A 26649-nucleotide genomic window follows, 5' to 3' on the forward strand; every position below is an offset into this window, starting at 1 on the left:
ATTATTCCACAACGTGAGTACTGTTTGACATTTTCAGTGTACACAGGGCAGAAAGAGGAGAAATGATCTGTAGGGGCCTAAAAGCAAATATTTGCATAATTATCATCATCTTGTGTATTCATGTTAATGAATCTTCCCCAAACGGAACTGAACAGTGAGCACACATGATCTGTACACACTGTCTAACTTCAACAACCGCGGAGCAAGGATCAGTATAGGTGTTAAAATTTAAATGAATGCAATAATATAATCTCATACATTTAGGGTGTCTACTGCTACCTGTCTATGTAGAGTTGAACCTGCAATGTTCTTTTTTTTTTTACCTTGTTGACATGTCCGTGCAGTGTTTTTAGATAGCAAAATGAGTAGTCAATGCCACATCTGACCATTTTCAAATTAAAAACGCAGTGTACAGAGGACATTTGCACAAACAGAGATTCAGACTTCCAGGGTTTCATACACAACAGACCTAAGACAAACCTTGGGAACCAATCCTGCCTACTTGCAAGGTGTCATTTTGTTATTCTTCTTGAACAACTCTATAACATAGAGTTACAGAGGTTGTTGATGATACTTCTTAAATGCTGTCCCACTCTTTTTAAAGGGGCTTGGAGAAGTTGGTGGAAATTTCTGGGATAGATTTAGGTTATTGGACATCCAAAGCCGTCTGAAACTATTTCTAAGATAACAAATGGTGAACCGTGGATTTTCAAGTGGCTGCCTATGATCCAAACAGCAGCTAACAGCCTGCTCTTGTTTTTCTCTTGTAGTCTGTGGCACTGCTTCATTTGAATAAAGCTGCATTTTAATGAGGCCTTTTATAGTCACCGGTCAAAGGAGTGTCTGGTCGTGCTATTTGATCTCTGTATTTGATCATTGTCCTTTACATTGTCCTTTTGTGGATTAACTCAGTAGTTACAAATTTGTCAGAAGCTAGTCTGACTCACTGGGTGTCGATTGCAGGGAGAAGCTGGCCACTGGAGATACATTTCATACAGTTTTATTCTCCTCTTCTGCTATCTATGCATTACTGTTGTCAAAGCCCCTTCACTTCATGACACTTGGCTAGCAACTTAGCACACTGAAAATTTCCGGTTTTGCACCTGGTTTGTATTGTGTAAGGCATTTTAGTGATGGCATTCACCTCCCCGTGTGCAAATGTTACACCAAAACAATGGGTGTGCTCCAGTATCAATACTACTGCACTATATAGTACACCAGAAAAACAGATTTAGTATGTCAAAAATAACAGGATGTCCTTCTAGATTTTGCAGTATGCATGCCGTCATGCTTTTCTGGCCAAGAAAATATTAGAAGTTTTACTGATATATATGTAATCACTTTAGATATTTTTAGGATTTTTTGGAAGATTTTTATTCATTTTTTAAAAAATATTTACAAGAATTAATAATAAATAAAACGTTTAAGGGAAACTTTTCAGGAATTTTTGGAATTTTCTTCCTGAAGGTTTTGCAAATTTTCAGAAATTTGGGGAATTTTTTTTGCTGAATTTTTTTCAGACAAGGACACAATATTTTTTGATGCCCGTAAATGAAGACAACAGGAGGGTTAATGCTTTTCTAACCATACCAACAAAAATTAGATATATTTTTTATAGTTAGAAAAGAAGATAATTTGCATGCTGTGATTTTTTTTGTTGTTGTATATCGGTGTTTGAACACGGTGAACATGATCCGCTATGTGTGTTTTATTTTGTAAACCACGGCCGGTAGTGTGGTCGTGTGTGTTCCTGTGTCTTGACAGTTGGAGGCGCTGCAGGGGACCTGAGGCCGCCGGAGAAGACTCCGCATTTCAAGGAATACAGTCACAAAGAATGGTGGAGGATAACCGGACAAAACAGATAATGAACACACCGAATACACGCCGTGCGAACCGGGCCGTGGTCGTTTGGAGTCAGCCGGCTCAAATCTCAGCTCTCTCATCCCCGGTCAGTGGACGTCGGTAGCCGCCTGCCCGGCTTGCTAGCCCCGCAGTCCTTCAAACCCTCCGCTCCACAATCACGGATCTGCTGGGGCTTTTTTTTAATAACGGCATTACGAAAGCTAGCCAGCATCCGACGGAGCTCACTGGAGCATATGACGCCCGCTTGCTCTCGCTGAAGCGGCGGTGTAACCTTCAGGTCCCGTATTGCGGCTCTGACCGCTAGGACCGAGCTAGCATCCTCTGGAGTCGGATGGACGAGCGGCTCTGCATCCCTGCAGCCCGGGACGCGTTCAGGCTGCTGCTGGAATGCTAACTAACGAGGAAGTGGCTCGAACATGACGGGAGGCGTTTCGTCCCTCAGGCTCGTCGGCGCTGCTCAGACATTTCCTAGATGCCAGGTGTAATGACCGTCCCCCAGCATGCCTGTGGCCGGCCGTGCCTGCCTCCAGCCCTGCGGATGACACTCACACAGGTAGCGGCGGTTCAGAGCGAGCAGCGGCGGCGCGGACACACCGTCGCCGGGTAGCGCCGACAGACTTGACGTGAGCTTGCTAGCGCTGAGCTAGGCGGCTAACAGCACAATATATAACCCCCCCTCCCCAACTACACCAATGGTGTCCCATAAGGTTTTAGTGGCAATAATCCTGCTGAACGTGTATATAGGTGTACAGTCTGTTTTCTACTTGTTCGGCGGCGTCCTTTTAACGGTCCTCTTTGCTATGGCATTTCTAAACGGACCCAGGCTGCTGGACTGGGCGAGTTCACCTCCACATCTTCAGTTCAACAAATACGTCCTGACGGGATACCGGCCGATCTCCTCCGTGCAGGACTGCATCAGGAGCCTGTTTTACCTGCACAATGAACTTGGAAACATTTACACTCACGGTGAGTGCAGAAAAAATCAGCCGGATCTGCTTAGTCAGCGGCTCAGATTAGTGTGGCCGGTGTGACTTTGAGCGTTAACCGGGACAGATGCTGCACCTGCAGAGGGATGATGCCAGCACGGAGGAAAAACCCCAACACCTGATGTTTAGGCCAAATGCACACACATGCATGCCAATATAACACAATTACAGGCCAGTTTTAGTTCATGTAGCGTCAGAAATAAGGCTGCTCCTGAGGATTGTTGTCATTGTCGAATAATTTCTCGATTAATCGATTAGTTAATTAGATCAATTAGCCCAAATTGACAAATCTCTTGTTTTGTCCACACCTCACAATTAATTGATTAGCAAAACAGTTAACTAATCCAATGATCTTGTCAGAGGCATGAAGCAGGCATGATTTAAAACCTTAATATTTGAAAAATTTGAAAATATTTACCAAATATCAGCCTGTTTTGGTTTATGAAGCATTAGGAATAAGGCTGCAACTAAGGATTGTTGCCACTGTTGAATAATATATCGATTAATCGATTAGTTAATTAGATAAATGCAATGAATCTCTTGTTTTGTCCACAACTCGCAATTAATAATATTGAAAAATAGTTTTCATTTTATCAGAGGTGTGATGCCAAACCATATTCATGACTTAAAAACTTAATATCTGATATTTAGACTAAATACACATACACATGGATGTCAGTATTTAACAATTACAGGCCAATTTTGGTTAATGAAGCATCAGAAATAAGACTGCAACTAAAAATTGTTGTCATTGTTGAATATTTTCCCAGTCAATTAGTTAATTAGGTATGTAATGTGTCCAAACTGATGGAAAATATTGCTGAGGTTTTCCCAAAGCAAGATGACGTGTCTTGTTTTATCTAAATATGTTGAGTTTGCTGTCGTAGAGGATTAAAGAAAGCAGAAAATATTACAATTTAACAAGTTGGAATCACAATTTTTTTACTTTTGTTCCTACACTATTATTAATTGATGATCAAAATAGTTGCCGATCAATTTAATAGTTGACAACTAATCGATTAATCGTTGCAGAGCTGTGATGGTAAGTCGGACTCATGAAGCCACATGACTTAAAAGCCTTAAAAGCATTTATTATTAAACTCTAACACACATACATTTACGCATACACTAAATGCTAAAAATTCTGAGAATATTTAACAATTATAAGCCTGTTTCAGTTTATGTAGGAGCAGAAATAAAAGTCCAGTGAAGGATTAGTTTCATTGGCAAACATTTTCTCAACTGATCGATTAGTTTAGGTCTGTAAAATGTCAGAGAATGGTGTTTCCCAAAGCTGAAGATGACAAATATCTGGTTTTGTCCAGGAAGGAAGGAAGAAAATAAGAATATATTCCAATTTAAGAGGCTGCAATCACAGAGTTTTGACTTTTATTCTTACAAAATAGCTTCAATTCCTTAACAAAAATAGGCGGTTCATTTAATAGTTACTATACAGCTAATTGATTGATTGTTGCAGCTTTAATTGGTTACTTATTTGTACTACTGCTTTGTAGTGTTTATTACTAGTAAAATTCATGTGTTTTGATTTAAGAGTCATAGCAAGTTACACATTTCAGTACATCATCAGTACATGAACAGAACTAATTATATTGATTCCAGTGTTGTACTTAAGTGCAGTTCTGCAGGCCTTGTAGTTAATTTGAGAACTTCCATTTAACTGCTGCTTAGTACTTCTGCTGCACTACAATTCAAAGGGAAATATGGTGCTTTTACTCCACCCACAGCCGTAGTTAGTTCTTACATGCAAACGTGATAAAATGTGATAAACCTCTGCAGTGTCAAAATAATTTCGTTTTTAAAGAAAATATTGCAATTCATTAATCTGCCACTTAATCTTCTGCATGTTTTAGCCATAAATCCATGTTTATTCAGTTTTCAGTGATGTGGAGCAAAAGAAAAGGCAGCAAATCGGCTCATGTTTTTGCTCTTCTTTGCTTTCAAAATTGTGAGAATATGTCATTTAAGTGAACATCTCAATCACCATAATGAATCAGTCATTTCATCTCTAAAATATAGTTTCAGTTTGCTCCAACCTGACAAGAAAAAGTAGTAAAACTTTTAATGTCTTTCACCACACAAATGCATTAGTAATATTGAGCAATATGGGCCTACATTAACATACATTTATTTAAGTAAAATATCTTTACTTTAAGTCACTTTACAAGTTGTGTGAGTAAAACACATGTAAAGGTGAGTTTTTTCTTTTGATTTCATTTTGTGCGTGCGCCAAATTGATTAAATGGGAATTTTGGTAATTGATTATTCAGAAAAAAATGCCTCGGGCCATGTTTTCTCAGCTCTCCTCACTTAAAAATTAACGGATTTCATAAAGAAACTAGTTTGACATGCAGGTTTGTTCACCTGGCCCTCGGTGTCGTGGTTACACAATATGCTATTCTTTTTATAGTTGTGTGCAAGCCCCAAATTAATTGCAGTAATGTGTTAATCTGTGCAGCCAGAGGTGAGACTGACGTGTCGGCAGTCTGCACGCTGTTTTTCTGCTGTTGCACTGATATGATAGCTCTCCTCGGTAGCACGCCCGGTTTCCTCTGCCTCCTTCTCTCCCATTCAAATGCATCATCTGTGCGTTCGCTGACTGCTGAGAATCTTACAACTTCCCTGTTGTGAAGGTCATCATCTCACGGTGCTCCGACCTGCAGCTTAAACTGCAGCAGGGGATCATGAGAGGAAGTGGCCCTGGAGAAGCCGAGCCGTGCAGGTTGAGGCTGTTTTTTTTTGTTGTTGTTGTAGTGTAGTAACATTTCAGCTAAGTTTTCCCGAGCCGCCTTGTTTTGCATATAAACTGAAAACATCCTGCCCGCAGCTCCGGTCCCAGGCTTTCAGAGCAGCTCCTCTTCCACCGTGTCCAAGCCCGAGTTCGGCCGGTCAGGCTCAGGACGAGTAGAGGGCAGGGGGAGCGGAGATAATGCACTTAAAATAGATGTGTTAGAGTAGATGGCATTCCCTGTATCACCTGCCTGGGACAAATGGCTTGACATTGGGAAAGGCAGAGTGAGCAGAAATAAGGGAAAGGGAGTGCTATATGTGTGCTGCGGGGTGATAAATGATGGTAACAACTGTATGTGGATCAAATTTCAAGGTCTGGGTTTTTGCTCACGTAGCAGTGGCTGCCTGCTACAAGAGAAGCTCAGATTGGAGCTGTGTAGCCATTAGCTGGTGGGGTCTTTTTGCTGCATCAAAATAAGGGGCTTAGCGGGAGCCTTGTCTTTCTTTCTCAGAGGGAAACACTGATAGGAAGGTTTCCCCCTCTGCTCTTCTTGCTGTTGTTGGCGCACACTCAGCAGAGCCGGGAAGCCCTTCGCAGCTGCTCTTTCTTGTACAGTTTGAAAAGAAAAAAAGTCCTGAGCCAGATTATTTGTCACAATAAACCAGGGCTGTTGAAATTGATGCATTAATGTGGATTAATCCATCATCATTTAACGCAATTAACACCACCTGCAGGGCAGAATGACTCAAAATCCCCTGAACGTTTCTGGCAACGCATTTCAGTTTGTCCAAGTAGCCTTACCATCGCACATGCCACCGCACATGCAATGTGCAGTTGATCCGGAAGTAGCCGAATATATATATACACCTGTGAGAAACGCAATTAATATAGAGTAAAATGAATGATATGTGATTAATTGAAATGAGTGATTAATCAAATTAATCCACACAACCCTGTGTTTAATCAAAATTTTAATCAGCGCTACAATAAACAAGTCACCTTAATTTGGTTTTGTCAGAGCTGCTGTTGCAGCAGATGGTTCTCACACCAGCGTGCCTCAGGCTATTTTTTTTTTGTCATCTAGTGGACGAAACTTCAAACAGAAATAATCCTTCAAAAGGTATCTTATAAGCTTTGGTGACATGCTACTGGATCTGTTAAGTACATGTTTGTTTGTGTTGCTCGCATAGACTGTATACAGTCTATGGTTGCTCCTCTGTGATTAGGAACAACTAAATAACTTCACTGTAAAATATGTTTGTAAATTTTTACAGTGGAAAACTGTCCAACCATGACAGTTAAAATCTGTAAACTGTAAAACAGTTTGATGCAGTTTATAATGCACTGAATCACTGTAAATAAGTTAATTGGGAATAAAAATGAATTTTTTAGTTTTTTTGTCTTGAACAAAATACATTTCCCTAGTCTTGCACAGTTTTTTAATGGAAAAATGCCATAATATGTACAACATTCAGTGCTGTAATTTTTGCATTCACTGTTCGAAAAGAATACCAGTTTTCACAGTTAAATGTACGTACTGTTGTGCTGATCATGTTTGTAACAAGTAACATGGCGTTTTTTGCATTTATTTCATCTAAAAAAATATACATTGTACCGGTCAAATTGATGTAGTTTTGTGTTAATAACAGACATATGTTTTCATATTAATGACAGCTATAGCTAACTGTTGTGCTGATAATGGAAAAATGCTGTAATATTTATAATAGGTCACACAAACTTTATTTTATATGATATTTTCATGCAGATTTTCAAGTAAAACAAAACTTTTTTTGTACAGTAAAATATGGAATGAAGCACATTTTCAATACATTTCTTTACTGTAAATGAAGAAAATGATTTGCTGTAATTTTATGGTAGCGTTCTGGCAACCACAGCTGCTGGAATTTTACCATATAAGACTTTTTTTTTCACAGTGTAATGTTTTCTGTTTCTTCCAGGCATCCCTTTGGTTTGCTTCCTGGTGCTGCTGCCGCTCAACATCCCCTGGTCCCAGATCAGCGTCACATGGTTGGGCGTGGTGCACTTCCTGGCCTGCCTGTCGCCCCAGCTGGGCTCGGTGCTCTACCACCTCTTCATGAACCACGAGGGGGGCGAGCCGGTCTATCACACCCTCCTCAAGCTCGACGTTTGTGGAATCTGCATGATCAACACGCTGGGTGAGCCTCCTCAGCAGATCGCCTCGCCGCTTGTCGTGTCGGATTCATTGTCAGCCGCCGCTCTCTGTTTGCTTTGAGGGTGGAATTTTTTCTTTATTGATTGTCAATGATTTACCGTGGAAGTGTTTTGCTTGGAGGTGTACCAGTATTGATTGGTCAGAGCACATTTCACTACAGAGTGCAACGTTAAGTCAGTCGTCCAGCGCAAGCGGTGATCCAAGTTCTGAAATGATTATTGATCTGCGTGTGCTGCCTATGTTAACCTACAGTAAAAGAAATGACAGGTGCATTATTTTTCATTTATTTATGTGCACGTGTACTTTGAACAAACCTTACTGATTGTCCTACAGCACATATGCAGATAGTAATACAAGAGTAATTGAAATTTTGACAACGCATAGGGTAGAAGATTAGTAAAAGTCTCAAAGCTCATCTCTAAGGTGACATCGTCATATTATACAGATCACCATTTCGCATTTAAATATATCAGAGCACAACAGCAAATCTTTACATTTGGAAGCTGGAACTGGAGAAAGTTTGCAGTTTTTGCTTTAAAAATGCCTTTATGATGATCAAAATCCCAACTAATTGTGAGTCGACTGACTAATAGATTTGTCATCTTTAACTCTACGTCAGTCTAATAAAAGAGAACTTTTTTCTCAGTTACAAATCTAAACTTCTGTGAAACATAAGGTTCTTTCACACAGACTGTTCAAGGCTGGACTCTTGTGCCTTTGAGGCCAATTCATGGTTTTCAGTTCTCTGGGCTCATTTTTCACTGCAACATAAAGTCCTGCACCTCTATGGAAACAGCACAACCTCGAGACTAGAAGTAGAGAGAACTTAAAAATATATTTGGTATAGTATGACACAGCCATAATGTAATAAATCCCCAAAAAAGAAATAAATTAAAGTGGAATTTTTCAGTACAACATTTCCCTAAGTGCTCACAATTATAGCCAATATTGGAAAAAAACAGGGGCTGCACATACAACATATATTTGTTGTTTTACTACTTAAATGTTTTGTTTCCATGCTTGTCTGTTATCTGCACTGTGTAAACACTGCCTGCAGTTTAATCCAGTACAGCCTGAGAGCCCCTGAGTTTTTGACACATCTCAGTCACTAATGGGTTCTTAGTTGTATGAAGTAGTGCAGAATCTTTACTTTTTTCACATAATCTAGTTAATGTGAACAGTGTGGGGTTTTTTTGTTTGTTTTTTTTACAAATCTTTAGATGAGACATACAGACTAACATGATTTTAATGAAAATCATGATTTTAAGCTTAGATGTGGTTAATTTTTGTGATGGACCTACACATGAAAACATATTTGTGAATGTTGGAAAACTGAAAATCTGACATGTCTTTCTGTTTTTGCCATTTCTGCCTCTGATAAATTGTGTATTTCTCAAGATTTTTTAAGGATAACATGCTTGTTTTGAACCAGTCAGCAGGCTTTAGGCCTTTTGAGGGTAAAGAACAAGCCCTTATTTACAACGTTGGCCTGGCAAAAGTCAGAGGAGGAAACAGGTTGAAGGCCGGAAACAAGTCTAGTGTGACAAGAGTTGAGCACTTGAAGCGCAGTCAGGCAGCGACTCCTCATTTAAGGATGTGAACGTTGCTAACTCGGCTCTGAACAGGTCGTGTCAGACAGGGTTCAGACTATTTGACTGTTGATCTCTGTGCCGTGCAGCAGGCGTGGCGTTGCTGCTGAGTTGTATGTCGGCACGTGATCGCTGACTTCCTTGTGTGTGTCTCTTGCCTCAGGTGCGCTGCCCATTGTCTACAGCACGCTGTTGTGCTACCCATTCATCCGCACTGTGGCCCTGTTAGTCTACATCCTGCTGTCCAGCCACGCCATCTACTGCGCCGTCACGGCTCGCAGTAGCGTGCGGCGGCTGCGCTCCTTCGCCTGGCAGGCTCTGTTCCGCTTCTCCTTCTTCCTGCTGCGCTGGGTGGGCGTGGGCGGCGGCAGCCCCACCTCGCTACGCCACTTCCTCACGATGGACGCGCTGGCCGTGCTGGGCGGGGTCATCAACATCACGCGCATCCCGGAGCGCTTCCGGCCGGGCCTCTTTGACTACTGGTGCAACAGCCACCAGATCATGCATGTACTGGTGGTGGGCTCCATCCTCTACCTGCACTGGGGCGTCCTGGACGACCTGCTGTGGATCAACAGCTACAACTGTCCCTCAGACTGACCCCCACAACAGCCCCCACCCCCCAACGAGGAGCGCCGGGACATAACGATGAAGGACATCTGGGGGGGGGGGGGGGGGGGGGGGGGGGGTGTGTGTGGAGAGGGAGGGGGGAGGAGGGGAGACAGGGGGAGAACTGATGCTGTGCATGTGTTCACCTCATGCGCTCAGAATGTTCATATCTTCGTCCATCTTTGTGCGAATGCAGGTAAACGTATGTCAAGTAACACACACAATCATTTTGACTCTCTTGCCACAAACATGAACAGACACTCGCATTCATACAGTTAATTAGAGTATTAAACACTAAAGTCATAGGAAAAGGCTTCGGTAAAAGGCTTCTGCTGAGCTTAAAGCCTTTATGAAATAACAGAGGCTGAGCATTAGTTGAAGCGGTTGCTAAATATCTCACGCTCAAGTCCTCTCAGATGTCACTGTTGCTACCTATGCAGCACATCCATATCTCGGCTCACGCACATCACACACTACACACACTCCTCCCTCGCACATATATTTTTATACTACATGTTCATACTGGAAGTGCTGCACAAAGCACTCCTTGAGTTTTCACTTATTTATTTCCTTGTTTTGTGCCACTGCCTCTTTCTTTATGCGCGTGTCGGTTTCAACTGTTCTTAGCGGCACCAGATGAAGATGGACGAGGGGTTCATTCCTGAACATGTTGGCGATGAGTTGACTCGCTTTAGGACTGCAAAGTTAGTGTCGAGCAGTGCAATCAGCTTTGTTTTTACCTGTGCCAACGAAAACCAGGTGTGTTTAAACAGAAAAGAAACTGCACTCGTTTACAACCTGTGTTCTGTAGCATCATACAGAATCCTCATGTCCAGCAAAGTTCTCATTATTTATTGTTGTGCATTTATGATAACCTCCCTTTGTGAGGAAACTGTTAACCACTAATTATTTTTATGAAATTTTAGCATTTTTAGGTTAAAAATGTGGGAACTCATTGCTCTGTATTGAGTCTTCAGTTTATTTTCTGCGCAGAAGTTGCATATAGAAGCCCTCTAATCTGCAATTTTAAACAACAAACCTATAGATGACGTTGCTTTTCACTGAAATGCCACTGTGTGTACATATGTGGCAACAGGATGCATTGAGAAGTAAGCTGTTGCCAACTATAGCTTGTGAGATGTTTTCTAGTAAATGTTTTGACACTGTAAACTCATTTGGGCAAAGAGCAGATAGTGGTCTTTGATCCAATATGCACAAAATAATGTAGTTAAGGAATAGATTATATCCGTTCTTCTTTTTATTCATCGGTGTTTATTTGTTGCTGCAGGTAGCTCTGTCTGTCAGCTGCTTAAACAGCTGTGCTGCTGCTGTGGAGGATCACAGGCTTACAGATCAAGCTAGAGGTCAAAGAAAATCTTTTGTTTTATTCAAACCGTGCAAATCCTGAGGATTAGCTCCGTGTTTCCTCCCCACCCGCTTTTCTTTCCTGCAATATGTGGCTTCTCAGTCACACAGTAATATATCTGAACTGAACTGAAGATCTGTCGCTGTGCATCGCATTTCATTCATACTAATCAGATAACAGCTGACCTTTAAACATGCCTCTTCAGTTCAGTTATTTACATCAGTTTTTCTCAGAATGAATTTGATTCTGCTGTATTTGGATGTTTACTTGTACATTATATATTAATGTTTAGTCACGATTGCCACATAATGAGCACATAATTGCCACATTATACTTTTGAATGCACTGTTTTTGCTCTGCAGCTGTGTTTGTGTTCTGTGACAGAGCAGAACTTAACTTGCACTTTTTTTCAACCTGAGTAGAGGTTCGACTCTGATGAGTCATTTTAAAGCAGTGCGGTGTGTATTTATAGATATATATATATATATGTTAAGCTGGTCTAACTAAGCAGGAATGAACCCCTTCGCCCTCCTGCCATGTTAAAGGCACAGCAGCTCTGTGTGTGTTCATGATTGTTTTGGCTCCATACCCTGCTGTGCTCTTTCAGTTGCTACTCTCAAGTAAAAGTAACTGTTGCGCTGTTCCGTCGTGTTCAAGACTGCTGTCTGACGCCTCATCCCTTATTTAGAGGCAGGCTTTACTTTCTTAATGACATTGCACTTGTTTCCCATGCCAACAGTCACAGCCACCCACTGACTAGTTGCCAATCCCGTCAGTCCCATTTCATCTTGCCAAATTAGCAGCGTCTGAGGTGTAGCAAACCCTCTGCTTCCTGCACTGACACTGACTCATAGGTGAAGAAGGACCTCCCAGAGCCTTTATCACGTACACTAACCTCAGACTGCACCGCCTCGCCCTGATAAAGAGTCAAATACTGTTCGTGTGCTAGTCTCACTCCAACGGTGATTATTACCTGCTATGACCGGGGATCAATGTAAAAGCTGAAACTAATGTATTTTTGGCCATTGAATGAAAAAAATAATGCATGAAAGTAGCTGTGATTCAGAAACTGATGTCTCATAGTGTTAGCTAATCGTTTGTACATCGTAGCCAGCAACAGGTCATCCGCTCACTACTGGAAATGACTGTGTGGGTAGTCGGGGGTACTTTGGAGGGTGGGGTCACTACTATAGGAAGATGACAGATCAGAGGCAATACATCACTATCAAATAAACTGCACTGTTCATTGTTCTCCAAAGGGCTTTGGATTCAAGTAAATTATAATTCTGAAACATATTTAAAGTCCATATAAATAATGTAAATACATGTATGTAGATTATATAATACATACAGTGCAGACAAAATATACCCTGATTCATTTTTTAACAATCTGCTGAGGAGGGACAATAAGAAGGAATGGGATTGATGCTTTGCCACATAGAAGCTGCTGCTCTCTTTCATAGCCAAAGTGAAACATGAGAGGGAGGCAGGCGGCTCGGTGCGGTGCTTCAGAGTGATATCAATGACGTGTTTGCTTAGCTGTGTCCATATGTATGTGAACAACACAGGAAAAAAAAATAACTGAAATCGCTTTCAGTGCTAATGTAGAGTTTTTTGACTTTTTGTGGCCCCAACTAAGAATGCTTTTGATCATTAAATGTAACCGCTTTTTTTGAAAGACACACGAGAAAGACATTTATGACCATGGTGGGGGAACCTTGGCGGGCATGTGAATACCTCGTGACTACCACTGGTCTATCTATGCATTATCAGCCGAAGGATACATAACAGTGAAGTCAATTTGTGTTTGTTAACCGGCCCTCTGATCCGCTGTAACGGAGGCCTCACTCCAACATCCTGGGTCTCCCACTTCTCAGGGTGCCATAGCAGTAGCTGTAACATCCGAGGCCTGACCTCTGCTGTCTGAAACATGTCTATGGAAACGTCTGTCTACCTTCACCTGCCCTCTAAAACCAGTCTGTTCATGCTGTGACTGGAAGCAAGGGAGAAGGAAGGTAGAAAGGGGGTGTTTCTCTAAAAAAAAAAAATATATATATATATATACATGTTACAGGAGTGGAGTCTGATCAGAAAATTGGTCTTTGTCCTTTTGTCTGTATGTTAAATGAAAAAAAGACATAAAATGATGTATGGAAACATCACTAACAAAACTAAATTCAGTTTTTTTTAATATTACACAGGTGCCGGATAGCCTGTTAACAACCTGTTTATAATGGATTACCTGTATTGTTATATACTGATTATTCTGATTACTGTTATTCTGTGGATCCTAATAATGACACTGGTCTATGTGTACAGGTAATGAGACAAGCCCTTTCCTTTAGGATGAAGGGAGCTTTCTGGAGGGTCTGTCTGTTATCGTGTCTTCATATCTGCAACGTCACGGCATTTTTAACGTGTCAAAGGAGCGAGTGTGGCTCCATCTAGTGGAGGTTCGTGTTCACTGATGCAGGCATTACTGTAGCCATACTGCAGCCAAATGAAACCAGCTGACAGGCGGTAATACTGTCAGTCCGGGTCTGCGGTTTTCCTCCAGGGTCGTTCATTTCTATTTCCAGATCATGTATGTGCACATGTGCGTATGAGCTCTCCTGCAGAACCCATGCAAGCATGAAATGTGTATGTTGTCCGGTTTACTTTCTCCTGTTGCACCGACGGGATGCTGACTGCACCCTCAGAGTGCCTCATTATCCAGTCTGTGTGCTTGCAAATTAACGCGCTCGAACACAGACACACACTCTGTTCCTGTGCTGTACTTCACATGTGTGTCCGACATTAGTGTCCTGTGTAACAGACAGGCTCTCACACTCCTCAGTCTCCAGCAACGATTGTGCAATAAACTGAAGTCTATATTTTTAAACCTGCCTGCAGGTCATCTCTTTCATCCTGTTTATGATTCTATGTTTCTTTTATGAAGATGTGTGTGGGCGTGTGCTTGTCTTTGTGAGGACCAAACTGAGAATAGGGCTTTATCTTGGGAGCGAACACACTGTCATTTAGGCGGATTTTAGGGTTAAAGCCTGGAAGTAAATTCAGCACAGGTGAAGTTGGGGTTCGGTCCTCACAAATATAGAATTGTGGATGTGTATGTGTGTGACTTTTGCACTTCTTTGTGAAGAATAATGTGAGTTTGAACTGGAAATTGCATTTGGCTGTTTGACACATCTTCAATTTGAAGGTTTAGAGTTGAGTCAAAAGTAGGTTTACAGTAAAGTCACCATTATGGTTGAAATGGTTTTTGGCAGCTTGCGATAATTTAAATAGCTGTACAATTTGGTTAAAATTTCCCCCCAAAAAGTCCATATTCCTGCAAATCAACATCTTCCCTTTTATTATCAGAAAATACCTGTCACTGGTTTGACATGTAGAAGCTTATATGACATTGAAATGGCATTTACATTCATTACAACTAGACTTAAACAGTTTTTTTTCTGTGTTATTTGGTCGAATCTGTGATAAAATCTTGAAAAGTCATTTTTACCATTACTATAATGTAATGTTACCTTAAAGGCTTGGCTTGGGATGTATAGGGCTGCTTTGGGTCATTCAAATCTGGCACCACAAGGTTAGAAAATGCTTTATGTTAATACAACTCTCAAGTGAGCATTAGAAATCAGTGTGCCTAAACTACTACAACTGATAGTAGAAAAATCTCACAAAACAGGGACACTGCTTGAAGACAGCTCTTCAAAAAGTAAATCAGAAGTAGAACCTGTTAATCAGAATGTTATGAGACGTGGGAGCTTGGCCCCTTTAAAAGGACATGAGCTCCCCTGAAAACATGATTTGTGAAATGCATTTCTGCATCATTGTTAATTTAAACACGAGACACTTGTGCTCCATCAAGAAGAACACACACTCATTGAAGGACCTAGGATCCCTGAGTCATCACTATACACACCAGTGAGCAGTGATTCCTAACACATCTCTGGGGGTCATCAGGTGGAAACCTCCCTTTAACGGTGTTTCACCTATTTAGTCCCACAACACCTCCAGGAGGCTAGACGGTGAACTCTGGTGTCCCAGATTCACCCCCCTAGTACCAGTTCACACTGCTCCTACACAATCCAAACAGCACTGCCACATGAATCATGTGTAAAATTAGGTTATTATTGAGCTAAGATTCATGCATGAAGGCAACCCATCACTAATTCCCTTTAATAAAGGTACCAGCATGCCTGTTGTTAACACCATCAATGCATGGCGGCACAATATCATAAACTTCACTCACTTTTAAAAAATCTAATCTAAATTTTCTCAATGCCAATGTCAGTAAAGCAAAACAACCCTCTGTGGAGCTGAAAGCAGCCTGTAGAAGCTACTTTCATTTGTTTTCTTAACCTTAACATTCATATTTTTATTAATAGGAATGATAATAAATAAGTGCTTTTATAAATGTTTTATCTATTGTTTCTGGCCACCAGAATGTGAAGAAAGTGTGCTCCACTAAAAACAAAGATAAAATGTTCACACTGGATGTGATGTGATATGATATGATACTTTATTGTCTCCGCAGGTGTGGACACTCCTGTAGCAAATCACATTTCCAAATTACACAAATTGCACTTAAGACACAACCAGTGACTCCCAACGCCCTGCAGCCTCAATCAACATAGTTTAAAGTTTTAATTGCAGGAGCCATAAATGAGCTTTTAAAGTGGTTTAATTACACTCTTTATCACCTGCCAGAGGGTCAGAGCTCACATCTGCGTGGAGAATATGAGAACAGTCAGACAACATTTTCTGTGCTCGCCTGACAACAAAGTGATCATATATTGGCTGGAAGGACTGATTTCATTCCAACACGTAACCTTCATGGTGCATCTGTACCAAAATAAATACACATGAGGTCACATAAACACTGTAACAACAGGAGGCAGTTAAAGATAAAAAAATATGTGAATTTTAGTGGAATGGATTTGGTTGCTCCTTTAGTTTTGATGGGTGAGGTTATGCCAAATGTTCCCTTAAGTGTAAAGCTATGTGTGCATGAAATTTTTATGTCACGATGAAAAAAACAAGAACGCAACAACATCGCTTTGCCTCGGCTAATCACAGAGTCAGTTCAAGCCAAACCAGTTAGTTGATGCAGCTTAAAGGGCTTTCCAGTATTTTTTTTATGTTGCAGCACATGAAGATTCAAGGACAGATTTTTAGAAAGAATACGGCAAACATCAAAATATCTAGATATTTTTGGGCTAAACTGCTAGAAGCACTGACTCCTACATTTCTGATAAGACAAGTGTGAACTTTCTTAATCCTGAAAGAAATTCTTAAAGCGCCCCATTTTTCTGCTGTGACTCCTGCAGAAAGAGGAGCTAAACTGGCAACTGGTAATACGGACCTCATGTGGTGTTCTGTTCTGCAACTCAGTGGGCTCGAGAAAGCAAGTCTTTAGTGTGTCCACAACAACTAATCATCACGAGGGCCACAACGAACAATTATTTTTGGATTCTTGATCAATCTGTCGATTATTTCCTCAGTTAACTGATGTCAGAAAATGGGCAAAATGTCGTTTGGTGCTTTTCAAAACCCAAGATGATGATCTCAAATGTTTTGTCTACAACCCAAAGATACTCAGTTTACTGCCATAGAGGAGGATAGACACGAGAAAATATTCATTATTAGGTTTGGTTCCAATACTTTTGCTCACCTAAAAGTATTTGTGTTCCGTTACAAATAATGTTATCTGCTAAGTTGTGTATCAGATCCAGATGTAAATACCTGGAAATAAAAGCTAAAAAGGTTGCTCTCTTGTCTCATATTCATAGTTTTATATCAAACCCAAATATTTTCAGTCTACATCAGTAATAAAGAAACTAGCCTCACTGTTCCAGTACTTTTGGAGGGGAGTGTAAATAGAGTTGGTCAGAAAATGATTCCTATATGGTGTCTCTGCACTGAAAGCTGCATCAAAACTTCTCCTCTCAGAGAATAACCTGCACCTGTGCTCTGACACATGCATCTGTGAACTGCATCACATTGGTCAGATCAGCTTTTTAAACAGTTTTATGATCACTGCATGTCAGAGAGGAAGTGGTTCTGATGACGAGGTGATTCCTGAGCGACAAAGGCCTGAATCTGCTTGAATCTGTTGATAAATGTAGACTGAACTCCATTAAATCAAAGTTTACATTGTTTTAACACTTTTATCTCGATATAATCTCACAAAAAATCTGAAAAGGCCTTCACATTGCCCTCTGTAGTTTTTTTTAACCCCAAAAATGTCACAGGAGACACCTCCCACTTCCACCTTCATTTGAAATTCTCACTTCCTCCATGTCGTTTTGTGATGTACTTTACCCACCGTCTTCTCTGAGTTCTCATTCTGGTGGCAGGGTGTCTGGTGTCGCTGCCGAAACTCTCGAAGCTGAATCGCCTCCACACGACTCCCAGGTAGGCCTGAAACATCTTCCTCCAATCTGTCCTGCAGCTCATTTACACCTGCTGAGCATCTTACAAGATATGATATTACCTGTAACACTTGCATTTACTGTATAGCAGGTAGGTGAAGATACCAGAGCATCATTGATTTGAATTAGGCATCTTTGTTGCACATCGTCTGACTTTATCCTGTTTCTAGTCAGTGAATTGTTTCCTGCTCTGTGCTTGGTAGTGTTTTCCATCACAACAGAGGCAGACAGCAGTGGAGGCAGATCAATGACATGCATTTAGGCTCCTGATAAAATTACGGCTCACTCTATAAAGGATTATTAAGTTAGGTGCAGAGAAGCAGGAGAGGTCTTGTGATGCACATGCAGCACGACTCCTACACGATTCCAGTGTGAGCTCGTAGGCGCAGCTGCAGCTTTCAGGAAGTAAAGTCTACAAATGGAGGTAAAATGAAATCTATTTAGTGTTTCTCACTGGCAGTGCTAAATGATGCATGTTTGGTTTATTTTGCAGCTGGTTCTGACTAAACTTATGGGTAATTTGAGGTTTAACACAAATCTCATTACGTGCTCAGACTGACTCCTGCCTCGGTTCAGGATGCACTCGCTATATATATTTGTTTGCTTGTTAAAATAAGTAATTTAAATTGTGTATACTCATAGGAAAATCAATGACGGCACGAGTGTGTGGATGACAAATTGTGAGAGCGAGGGGTTAGTGGTTTTGTTGCTGAAGGATGTGGTGTAACTGCCACTTTAGCAGCTACCTTTATAGGCACACAGCAGCTCAAATTCATGATTAAAGCATGGTTTGTTTGTTTTTTGTGTCATGTTCATGCTGTTGCTTTGTACACTTGTCTTCAGCATGCACAATTATTTCAGGAACGCAAATTGAAGAGAGAATGAGACAGGGTTCCAGCCACAAACAGACTAGAGGAAGCAGTTGTGAAAGGTTGTGCTTCCTCTTTTTTTAGGTGCCCTCTGTCGTGTCTTTCTACTGTGTCGTCAGTATATTTCCACAATAGTATCAGAAAACACAAACATAAAGGGACAGCAGTGAAGCTGCTGCATAGTTGAAGCATATGCATTGAAATGATGACATAGATTTGCTTCTTTAGGTTTCAATGCAGACCTTTTGCACACACAAAGTTTTGCTTTTTCTATAAACGCTTGCTTTTCCTCAGTTCACCATGTCCAGGAGGGTTGTGAGGACCAGTAAGTTCCGTCACGTCTTTGGCCAGGCTGTGAAAGCTGACCAATGCTACGATGACATCCGAATCTCCCAGATGACCTGGGACAGCAACTTCTGCTCCGTTAACCCCAAGTTTGTGGCCATGATCGTGGACGCGAGCGGTGGAGGAGCCTTCATGGTGCTGCCTCTGACCAAGGTGGGTCACAAGAGCCGGAACTTGCTTGGCTCTTTGCGCTTCTGTGTAACTTCTCATCATGCCATTTTTGGATGTGTTGACCACTTCAGATGCAAGTTCTTGATTGTGTTTTTTTTTTGTTTGTTTGTTTGTTTTATCCCCAGCTCCATGCTGGTACTTTAAAATTTGATTTCTGCCAGCCACAACCACTCATTCAGCTAAATAAGGAAGTTTGATGCTGTCTTTGAGTCTTTCTATACGTCACTTGCTCTGCCGTTGAGAAGTTTTCACCATATTAGGAGCTTGTTGTCAGCTCGGTGCAGGAGGACAGGATGTGGCCTCAACCCTACTACTCTGCAGTCACTTATGGAGTGTGATAGGTGGCTTCTTTATTGCATTTTCTGTCCCCGAAAAAGTGGAAAATTGCAAGCCTTGTGGCCCAGTTAATGGTCATTTGTGTGTGAATTGAGTGAAGCATCTCTTTGGATCACCTATATGTTCCTTCAGGCTTGTCATTACTAACACATGTATAGGTTTGTGCAGTTTTTTACAAAGCAGTGAGTTCCTTTACTGAAATAAATATACTGAAATATAAGAAATTATTTAAGTAATTTCTCATATTTGCTGTAATTTGCTGCAAAGTTAAATAAAAAAATATATTTTTGCATGTGTTTGCAGTCTGTTAGGAGACAGTAGTTTATGCTGCAGGAGGCTCTTAAGACCCGTATATCAAACACTGTCACTACTACTCATCAGTCTTTCCTGTGATTAATTATGTCATTAGAAATTACTGCTAAACTGACAAAAATGAGATAATTGTCATCCATATTGTGCCTGCTGATTTTTGATCATATTCTCACGCTATGTGAGGTTTTGAGTCTTAAATTTAACTTGGCGACCCCTGCAGAAACCACATTATTCATGGTCTTATCTCACATGTAGTGTATAATTCTCAAAGGAATAAAATAAATGAAGGGACCACTGGGCATAAAATTGCAGGGAAATGGGTTGTGGAAAAATGGAAAAAAAAATAAAATCTGCCTGTTTTGAGACATATGGTTGCTGTTGTGCTTGTCTTATCTTGCTTTAAGTTTTTTTACCTGCTTTAAAAAACAAATTCAGAAATTCGCCGCAGCCAGATTTGATTGATTTGCTGGAAAATTGTTCATTTCTAATTTTTTAACTCTAACATGTAATTTGTTATGTTGCTTTTGCATGATGCTCTCCCACATGGAGGCATGTTCGAACAAATGCAGTTTCACCTTCCAGGCCCTGAAATGCTCTGTAACCAGGTTACAAGGCATTAGGAGTAATTGAAGGCATAGCTTTGGAATTTATATCACCTGACTATCAATTTCTCCTCCTACCTGGATTAGATCATGTTTTTTTTGTTTGTTTTTTTTTAACCTTTTTTCATCACACATCTGTGTTACTTTACAGTTTTTTTTCTTGCTTTGTAAGACAATTTAAAATAAAATAAGATAAGATAAGATACGATGCGATGCGATGTGATGTGATGCAATGCGATGCAATACAATTTGTAGTGTTACAGCAGCAGCAATACAGCAAAGAATATAGAGACATTAGTAGAACATTATAAAATAAACAAGATAATATACATAAGTACTTTTGACATTTTAGAGATTCTTTTATATGTTGAAACTCAGATGTTGCACCAATTACTTTGCAAGTTGAAAATTACAATCTTGCACAGGGTTATTCAATATGGAAAAAGACACTGAGATTGTGCGGTTGTCCTATGAGCAGAAAATACTATTATAAATACTTATATAATATATAGCACAAATTCTTCCATATTTGGAAAAAATATGCTGTAAATACTGAGTATTTTACATTTAGAAGGTATTCATAATGCACAGATTTAAATTCATTTATCTACTTTACTTTTTGTAGTTGCCTTGTTTCTGTATGGACGAGTTTATTTGAGAGTTGCAGTCATCGTCCTCTTGGTTCTTCCCTCTGCAGACAGGACGTATCGACATGTCCTACCCCACTGTATGTGGCCACACAGGTCCTGTTCTGGACATTGAGTTCTGTCCTCACAATGATAACATCATTGCTAGTGGTTCTGAGGACTGCAGCGTCATGGTAAGGAAACAGTCTTTCTCTAAAGTATGACATGGCATATTCTTTGTGTTGCAATGTGATACGTAAATTACACACTTCATTGTCTTCGTCAATGAGTAGATTTGGGAGATCCCGGACGGCGGACTGACCACGTCACTCACAGACCCTGTTGTGAAGCTGGACGGTCACTCCAAACGTGTCGGCATCCTGAGCTGGCACCCCACTGCTCATAATGTGCTGATGAGTGCAGGTATTCCCCACATTCCGCCCTCAGTAACCTGCTAAAACACTAACTGTCGCTCAGTTTACATGTTACGGCAGAGAACTTCTGTGTGGAACTGCATCATGTGTATTGAGGAACCACACGGAGATGAATGTGACATAAATCCATCACAGGTGTGTTGTTGAGTGAGACTCACACCTCTGTTGAAGAGGAAGTTCTCACAGCCTCCACCCTCTTCACTCTCAACACTGTTCAGCCCTCCCAACACTTCAGCTCACAGTAAAACTCCCTGAAGCCTCAGTCTGTCTGACAGTCACCAAATAACTTCACTAATATGAGAGCTGCTTGGACTGAGCAACATTATTGAAAAAATGTAATATACTAATAAAAACATGCCGCCGTTGCTCATATAGACAAAATGCATGCGTAGTTTCCTGCAACAGTTTGCTTAAAATCTTAATATTTACCACAGATGTATTCAGTCAGTAATAGTCATTTAATCGAGATGCACTTCCCCTGACAGCAGAGAAATATTAATGTTAAATAATCAGCCCTAACTGCTGCTAATACAGTACAAACCTTTCATTCATGAATGTCCCTGCTTTTAAGCCTGACATTAATCTTCATAAAGTACGTTTCTAGTGTAAGTTAGGGCCTTTATTCCATGCCGAGCCAACTCATCTTTCAAACGGTACTATCAAGACTTTCTCACCAAACTTTTCACCGAGTTCTCTTTTCTGTATATGGTGTTTGTTTCTGCTGTCTGTGGCCATGACAGCTGTCATTGCTGTTCTGTTTATTACGATTACCGTGGAAATGTAAAACATGATACCAGGAAATAACACTGAAGCTTTGACAGCTTAGAAAAGCAAATGTGAAATTCTGAATCAGCTTGAATCGACCATAGCACTGCATTTTAAAATGAGAAGAAAAAGGCTGAATTTCACTGTAATACTTGAATAAAATGTTTTTAATTTTGACAAATATTGTCAATTAGGGATGTCCCAGTTGATGATGAAGACTTTCATAACTGGTCAGAATGGGAACCAATCCAAGCCTGATTCTTTGTCTGCTGTCACTTAGGTGTCATAAATTTGAACAATTTTCTGTTTTATGCCACAGACACAATGTATGATCTGTAAAGACAGTTATGTCACATGTCATTGGGACATAGGAGACCATTTTAGATAATCCCAACTTTGTTTGCTAAAACTCCTCTGGCCAGATGTCATGAAGTGTCACAGTAGACTTTGACATGGTGCACCTTTACTAGCAAAAAACCTACAATGCCCTCTGCTTGCTAACGCAGAACTGCCTACCTCCTCCTTGACTGTAAAAGAGTAAGAGGTTACAGCTAATCTGCAATACTTAAATAAATAAAGTTTACTTTGTATTTTCCTTGATAATACAAAGTGTATAATATATAGGAAAGTGGTATCACGTTTTGGCAGATACTAAATATTCGTGGATCGCGGGCCGAAAAACCTGATCGGGGCATCTCTAGTGTAGATTAATTTTCTTACATAGAGCCCACAGTGAAGCCCTTTAACCCTTCTTTATATCTGCCACTGTTGTGACCCTGCAGGCTGCGATAACGTGGTGATCCTGTGGAACGTGGCCCGTGGGGAAGCAGCAGTGCGGATCGACAGCGTGCACACCGACCTGATCTACAGCGCCTGCTGGAACAGGGATGGCTCCAGGATCCTCACCGCCTGCAAGGACAAGACCATGCGGGTGCTGGATCCACGTAAAGGCACCGTCCTCTTTGTAGGTTTCCTCATCTGACCACATTTCTTGCTCGATCACCAATACTGCAGCTTTACAGAAAAAGTTAAACTGGATTTCTTCCAAAACATCTGGAATATCATGTAACTCACAGTTCTACTAAGAATCTGTTGGGGTTTTCTCAGACAATCATCTTGGTCAGAATGATATGATAGCTCTAAGCAGTACAGTTATTACCCAATAAATGTGTATTTGACTTTTAGTTGCACTTTTATCTCTTGCACATTGTTGATAATGATAAGAAAAGAAGTTGAAGTTGATTATTTAATATTATGGAGAACATTTAAAGCTATAACTTTATGTTTTCTATCTATTTCGGCATCTATTTGGGTATTTATGGAACATTTACAGCTCTATTCTGTGTTAAACTTTTCACCTGCAGGAGAAGGAGAAAGCTCATGAGGGCTCCCGGCCTATCAGGGCTGTGTTTGTGAATGACGGCAAGATCCTCACTACTGGCTTCAGTCGCATGAGTGAGAGGCAGGTGGCGCTGTGGGATCCAGTGAGTGTCACTCCAAACTGAAAAACTTCAACAACATTCAGAACCCTCACGCTTATCCTAAAAATATCCATGAAAATGCGGTTGACATTTTGTCTCTACGACATAAAATGTATGTAACTTAGTGAGCACCACATCAAGTTCCTGTTTAGAAAAACATGTGTTGTTTATTGAAGGTTTAGTTTTCAGTTTTGGTCGGTGCCTGGAAATTTCATCTTAATTTTTTATGTCAAATGAAGAACACTTTTCTTAAAAAAAAAAAAAAAAAAAAAATACCTGGCAAAAAAAATGGCTGTAGTGTTTATACGAAATACACCTTTAAACACTCCCTCAAGACATATTTTAAGATATTGAGATAAACTGTGTCTGATACACAAAATCCCAACCTTCAGACTCTATGAATAGAATGAATGGGGATATTTTTCAGTTGAAAAGTTGAGCTGATGAACACAAGATGGGTCCACCTTCAGGAGATGATTTAAAAATGATTTTCTGGTGTCCAACTCTGCACAGTGAAGCATAAAAACACTTTTAGGAGCGCAAGTGGACTTAAATTTTTAGATATTACATAAAAACCTGAACAGTTTGGCTTTCGTGGTGTATCAAAAATGTTATTTCTCACTAGGGAGTAACTTCTATTTACGACACTGATGTTTCACAACAGCCACATTACAGCCCTGAGGGTGTTTGCTCTGCATTATCCACATCAGTCTCAATTAAATAGATCCCCGGCTTACCTGTCGTCTGCTAGAGCAGACTTTTTACAGTGTATTACACCAGATGTAATCAAACGTGTAACTTTGTGTATCTGATTCTCTTAACAGAAGAAGTTTGGAGAGCCGTTGACCCTGCAGGAGCTGGACACCAGCAGCGGCGTCCTTCTGCCATTTTTCGACCCAGACACTGGCGTCGTCTACCTCTGTGGAAAGGTCAGACCAAGATGTTGAAATCTTTCTGTGTCATTCTCACCCACACAGACGCTCGCAGCTCACTGGTTTGTCTTCGTCACAGGGCGACAGCAGCATCCGTTACTTTGAGGTGACGGATGAAGCTCCGTATGTCCACTACCTGTCCATGTACAGCAGCAAGGAGAGCCAGAAGGGGATGGGATACATGCCCAAGAGGGGCCTGGAGGTCAACAAATGTGAAATCGCCAGGTAGTTATGTTTGTGTCTTGTGAAAACCAAAGGTAGTTCAGTGATTTTAGCCATGATAACACTGTAGCTGCTTGGTCAGTTGCACCACAACTCCGGTTTTCTGATGTTCACTGGCGCTGGAGGAACTTTTCCTTTAGTGCCACAAGCAGGTTTGCATTTGCAGGTTTGCATTTGTAGGTTTGCAACAGTGCAGTTTGGTACAGACATTCATGTCCACATCAATCTCATCTGTACTTTATGTTAGTAATAATTAGCCAGTGCAAACTAAGTCAGTAAACACAGCATGAGCATGTTACTCACTGTTACATAAACACTCACCTCAAAGCACCGTTGTTCTTCCCTGAACTGCAGCATAGCTGTCGACTCTTTATCTTGCTTATATTGTTTGACATTTTGAGGGCAAAATCTGTCCGCTGCCTCCAAAGCAGGCCCATTATCTCAACCTATGCTGACACAACAACCTGAAATATGAACTAAAGTTTCTGCCTTTAGGTTCTACAAACTCCATGAGAGGAAATGTGAGCCCATAGTCATGACGGTGCCCCGCAAGGTAAAGGTTTAACAAGCTGAAGTGCACTTTTATCCATTAGAATGAGTTTGTGGGTCACTTAATTCTTTATTCTCTCTGCTTGTGTAGTCGGATCTGTTCCAGGAGGATCTGTACCCGGACACCATCGGCCCCGAGCCCTCGGTTGAAGCTGACGAGTGGTTTGAAGGCAAAGATGGACAGCCGATCCTGATATCCCTAAAGGACGGGTTCGTAGCGACCACCAAAGCCAAGGAGTTCAAAGTTCACAAGAGTCTCCTGAAGACCACGACTGCCTCTGCAGGGAATCAGCAGGAAGGCAGCGGGGTGAGTCTCTAAAATAGACTTTCAAATAATAATAATGATTTCTACTTTACCTTAAGATTTTCCATTTTATGTTGTTTTATGCTTTTTCCAGCATTTCAAGAGGTGATGGTTGCATTTGAAACTCCATTCCATTTATTTAACAGATTTAGTTGTTAAATGAGGTTTTACTTGCAACTTAATTTCCACTTAAATATTAATTATCATGCATTTTCTACAGATGAAACCTGAAGTACTTATAGAAAGTAGTTAAGAGTAGCTACAACAGTGAAATGCAGCTTATGTGTTATTTTTCTGCATATTGGTACTTTTATTTTGAGTTTTATTCCAGACTTCACTGATACTTCTATACAGTTTGGGATGCAGGACTTTCTGAAGTACTGTCAAAGTGTAATTATGCTGCTTTTTGCTGTAAATAATATTTTTTTTATTTTCCGTAGCAAGGAAAAACATATTTTTTACTCATGAAAATCCACCTAACCAACAACTAATGTTGCAGTATGCAATCAGATGAACATCAAGACTGTTATTCTGTCTTTCAGGAGGTTCAGTCCTTGAGGAAGGAGGTGAAAGACCTCAAAGCAGCGATAGAGGAGCTGACCAAGCGTGTGAGTGAACTGGAGAGCAAGCATTAAACCCGGAAAGTTTGATAAACATAAACCAAAAATATACACCAAGAGCAGAAGTCAAGAGATAAGCAGAGGAGCAAGGAATGACAACTAGAGGGAGAAAACTGTTGTTAACTTTTCATTGTAGTGAGACAAAGGGAGAGATTAATACAGTGGATGTTAGAAAACTATTTTTTTTTGGCTTGAAGCTTGAATTTGTTTATTTGGTTTTAAAATTCCTATTTTAATATATGCTTTTAGTTTGAAATAAAGTCTTCTGTATTTTCCAAGTACATTTTTGACTCA

The 26649-nt window shown here is 40.6% G+C and overlaps 2 protein-coding genes across 2 annotated transcripts; both read left to right on the plus strand.

Annotated features, from left to right (window-relative positions):
* The first annotated feature begins 1748 nt into the window (after positions 1 to 1748).
* paqr4a (progestin and adipoQ receptor family member IVa) lies at positions 1749 to 10038 on the plus strand. The gene is made up of 3 exons (XM_023297976.3): positions 1749 to 2829; positions 7557 to 7775; positions 9545 to 10038. Exons 1-3 carry the CDS (start codon positions 2556 to 2558, stop codon positions 9976 to 9978), a joined length of 927 nt encoding a protein of 308 aa, XP_023153744.1. The 5' UTR covers positions 1749 to 2555; the 3' UTR covers positions 9979 to 10038.
* Positions 10039 to 17616: 7578 nt separating this feature from the next.
* On the plus strand, positions 17617 to 26636 carry coro1a (coronin, actin binding protein, 1A). Its single transcript, XM_023297950.3, has 11 exons — positions 17617 to 17770; positions 18951 to 19154; positions 21120 to 21242; positions 21342 to 21471; positions 23030 to 23211; positions 23612 to 23731; positions 24553 to 24657; positions 24740 to 24885; positions 25378 to 25435; positions 25523 to 25738; positions 26278 to 26636. The coding sequence occupies exons 1-11, from the start codon at positions 17654 to 17656 to the stop codon at positions 26368 to 26370; spliced, it is 1494 nt and encodes a 497-aa protein (XP_023153718.2). The 5' UTR covers positions 17617 to 17653; the 3' UTR covers positions 26371 to 26636.
* The last annotated feature ends 13 nt before the right edge of the window (positions 26637 to 26649 follow it).

This window comes from Amphiprion ocellaris, chromosome 19 (assembly GCF_022539595.1).
Source record: "Amphiprion ocellaris isolate individual 3 ecotype Okinawa chromosome 19, ASM2253959v1, whole genome shotgun sequence".
In the NCBI taxonomy this organism is placed as follows: Eukaryota; Metazoa; Chordata; class Actinopteri; family Pomacentridae; genus Amphiprion; species Amphiprion ocellaris.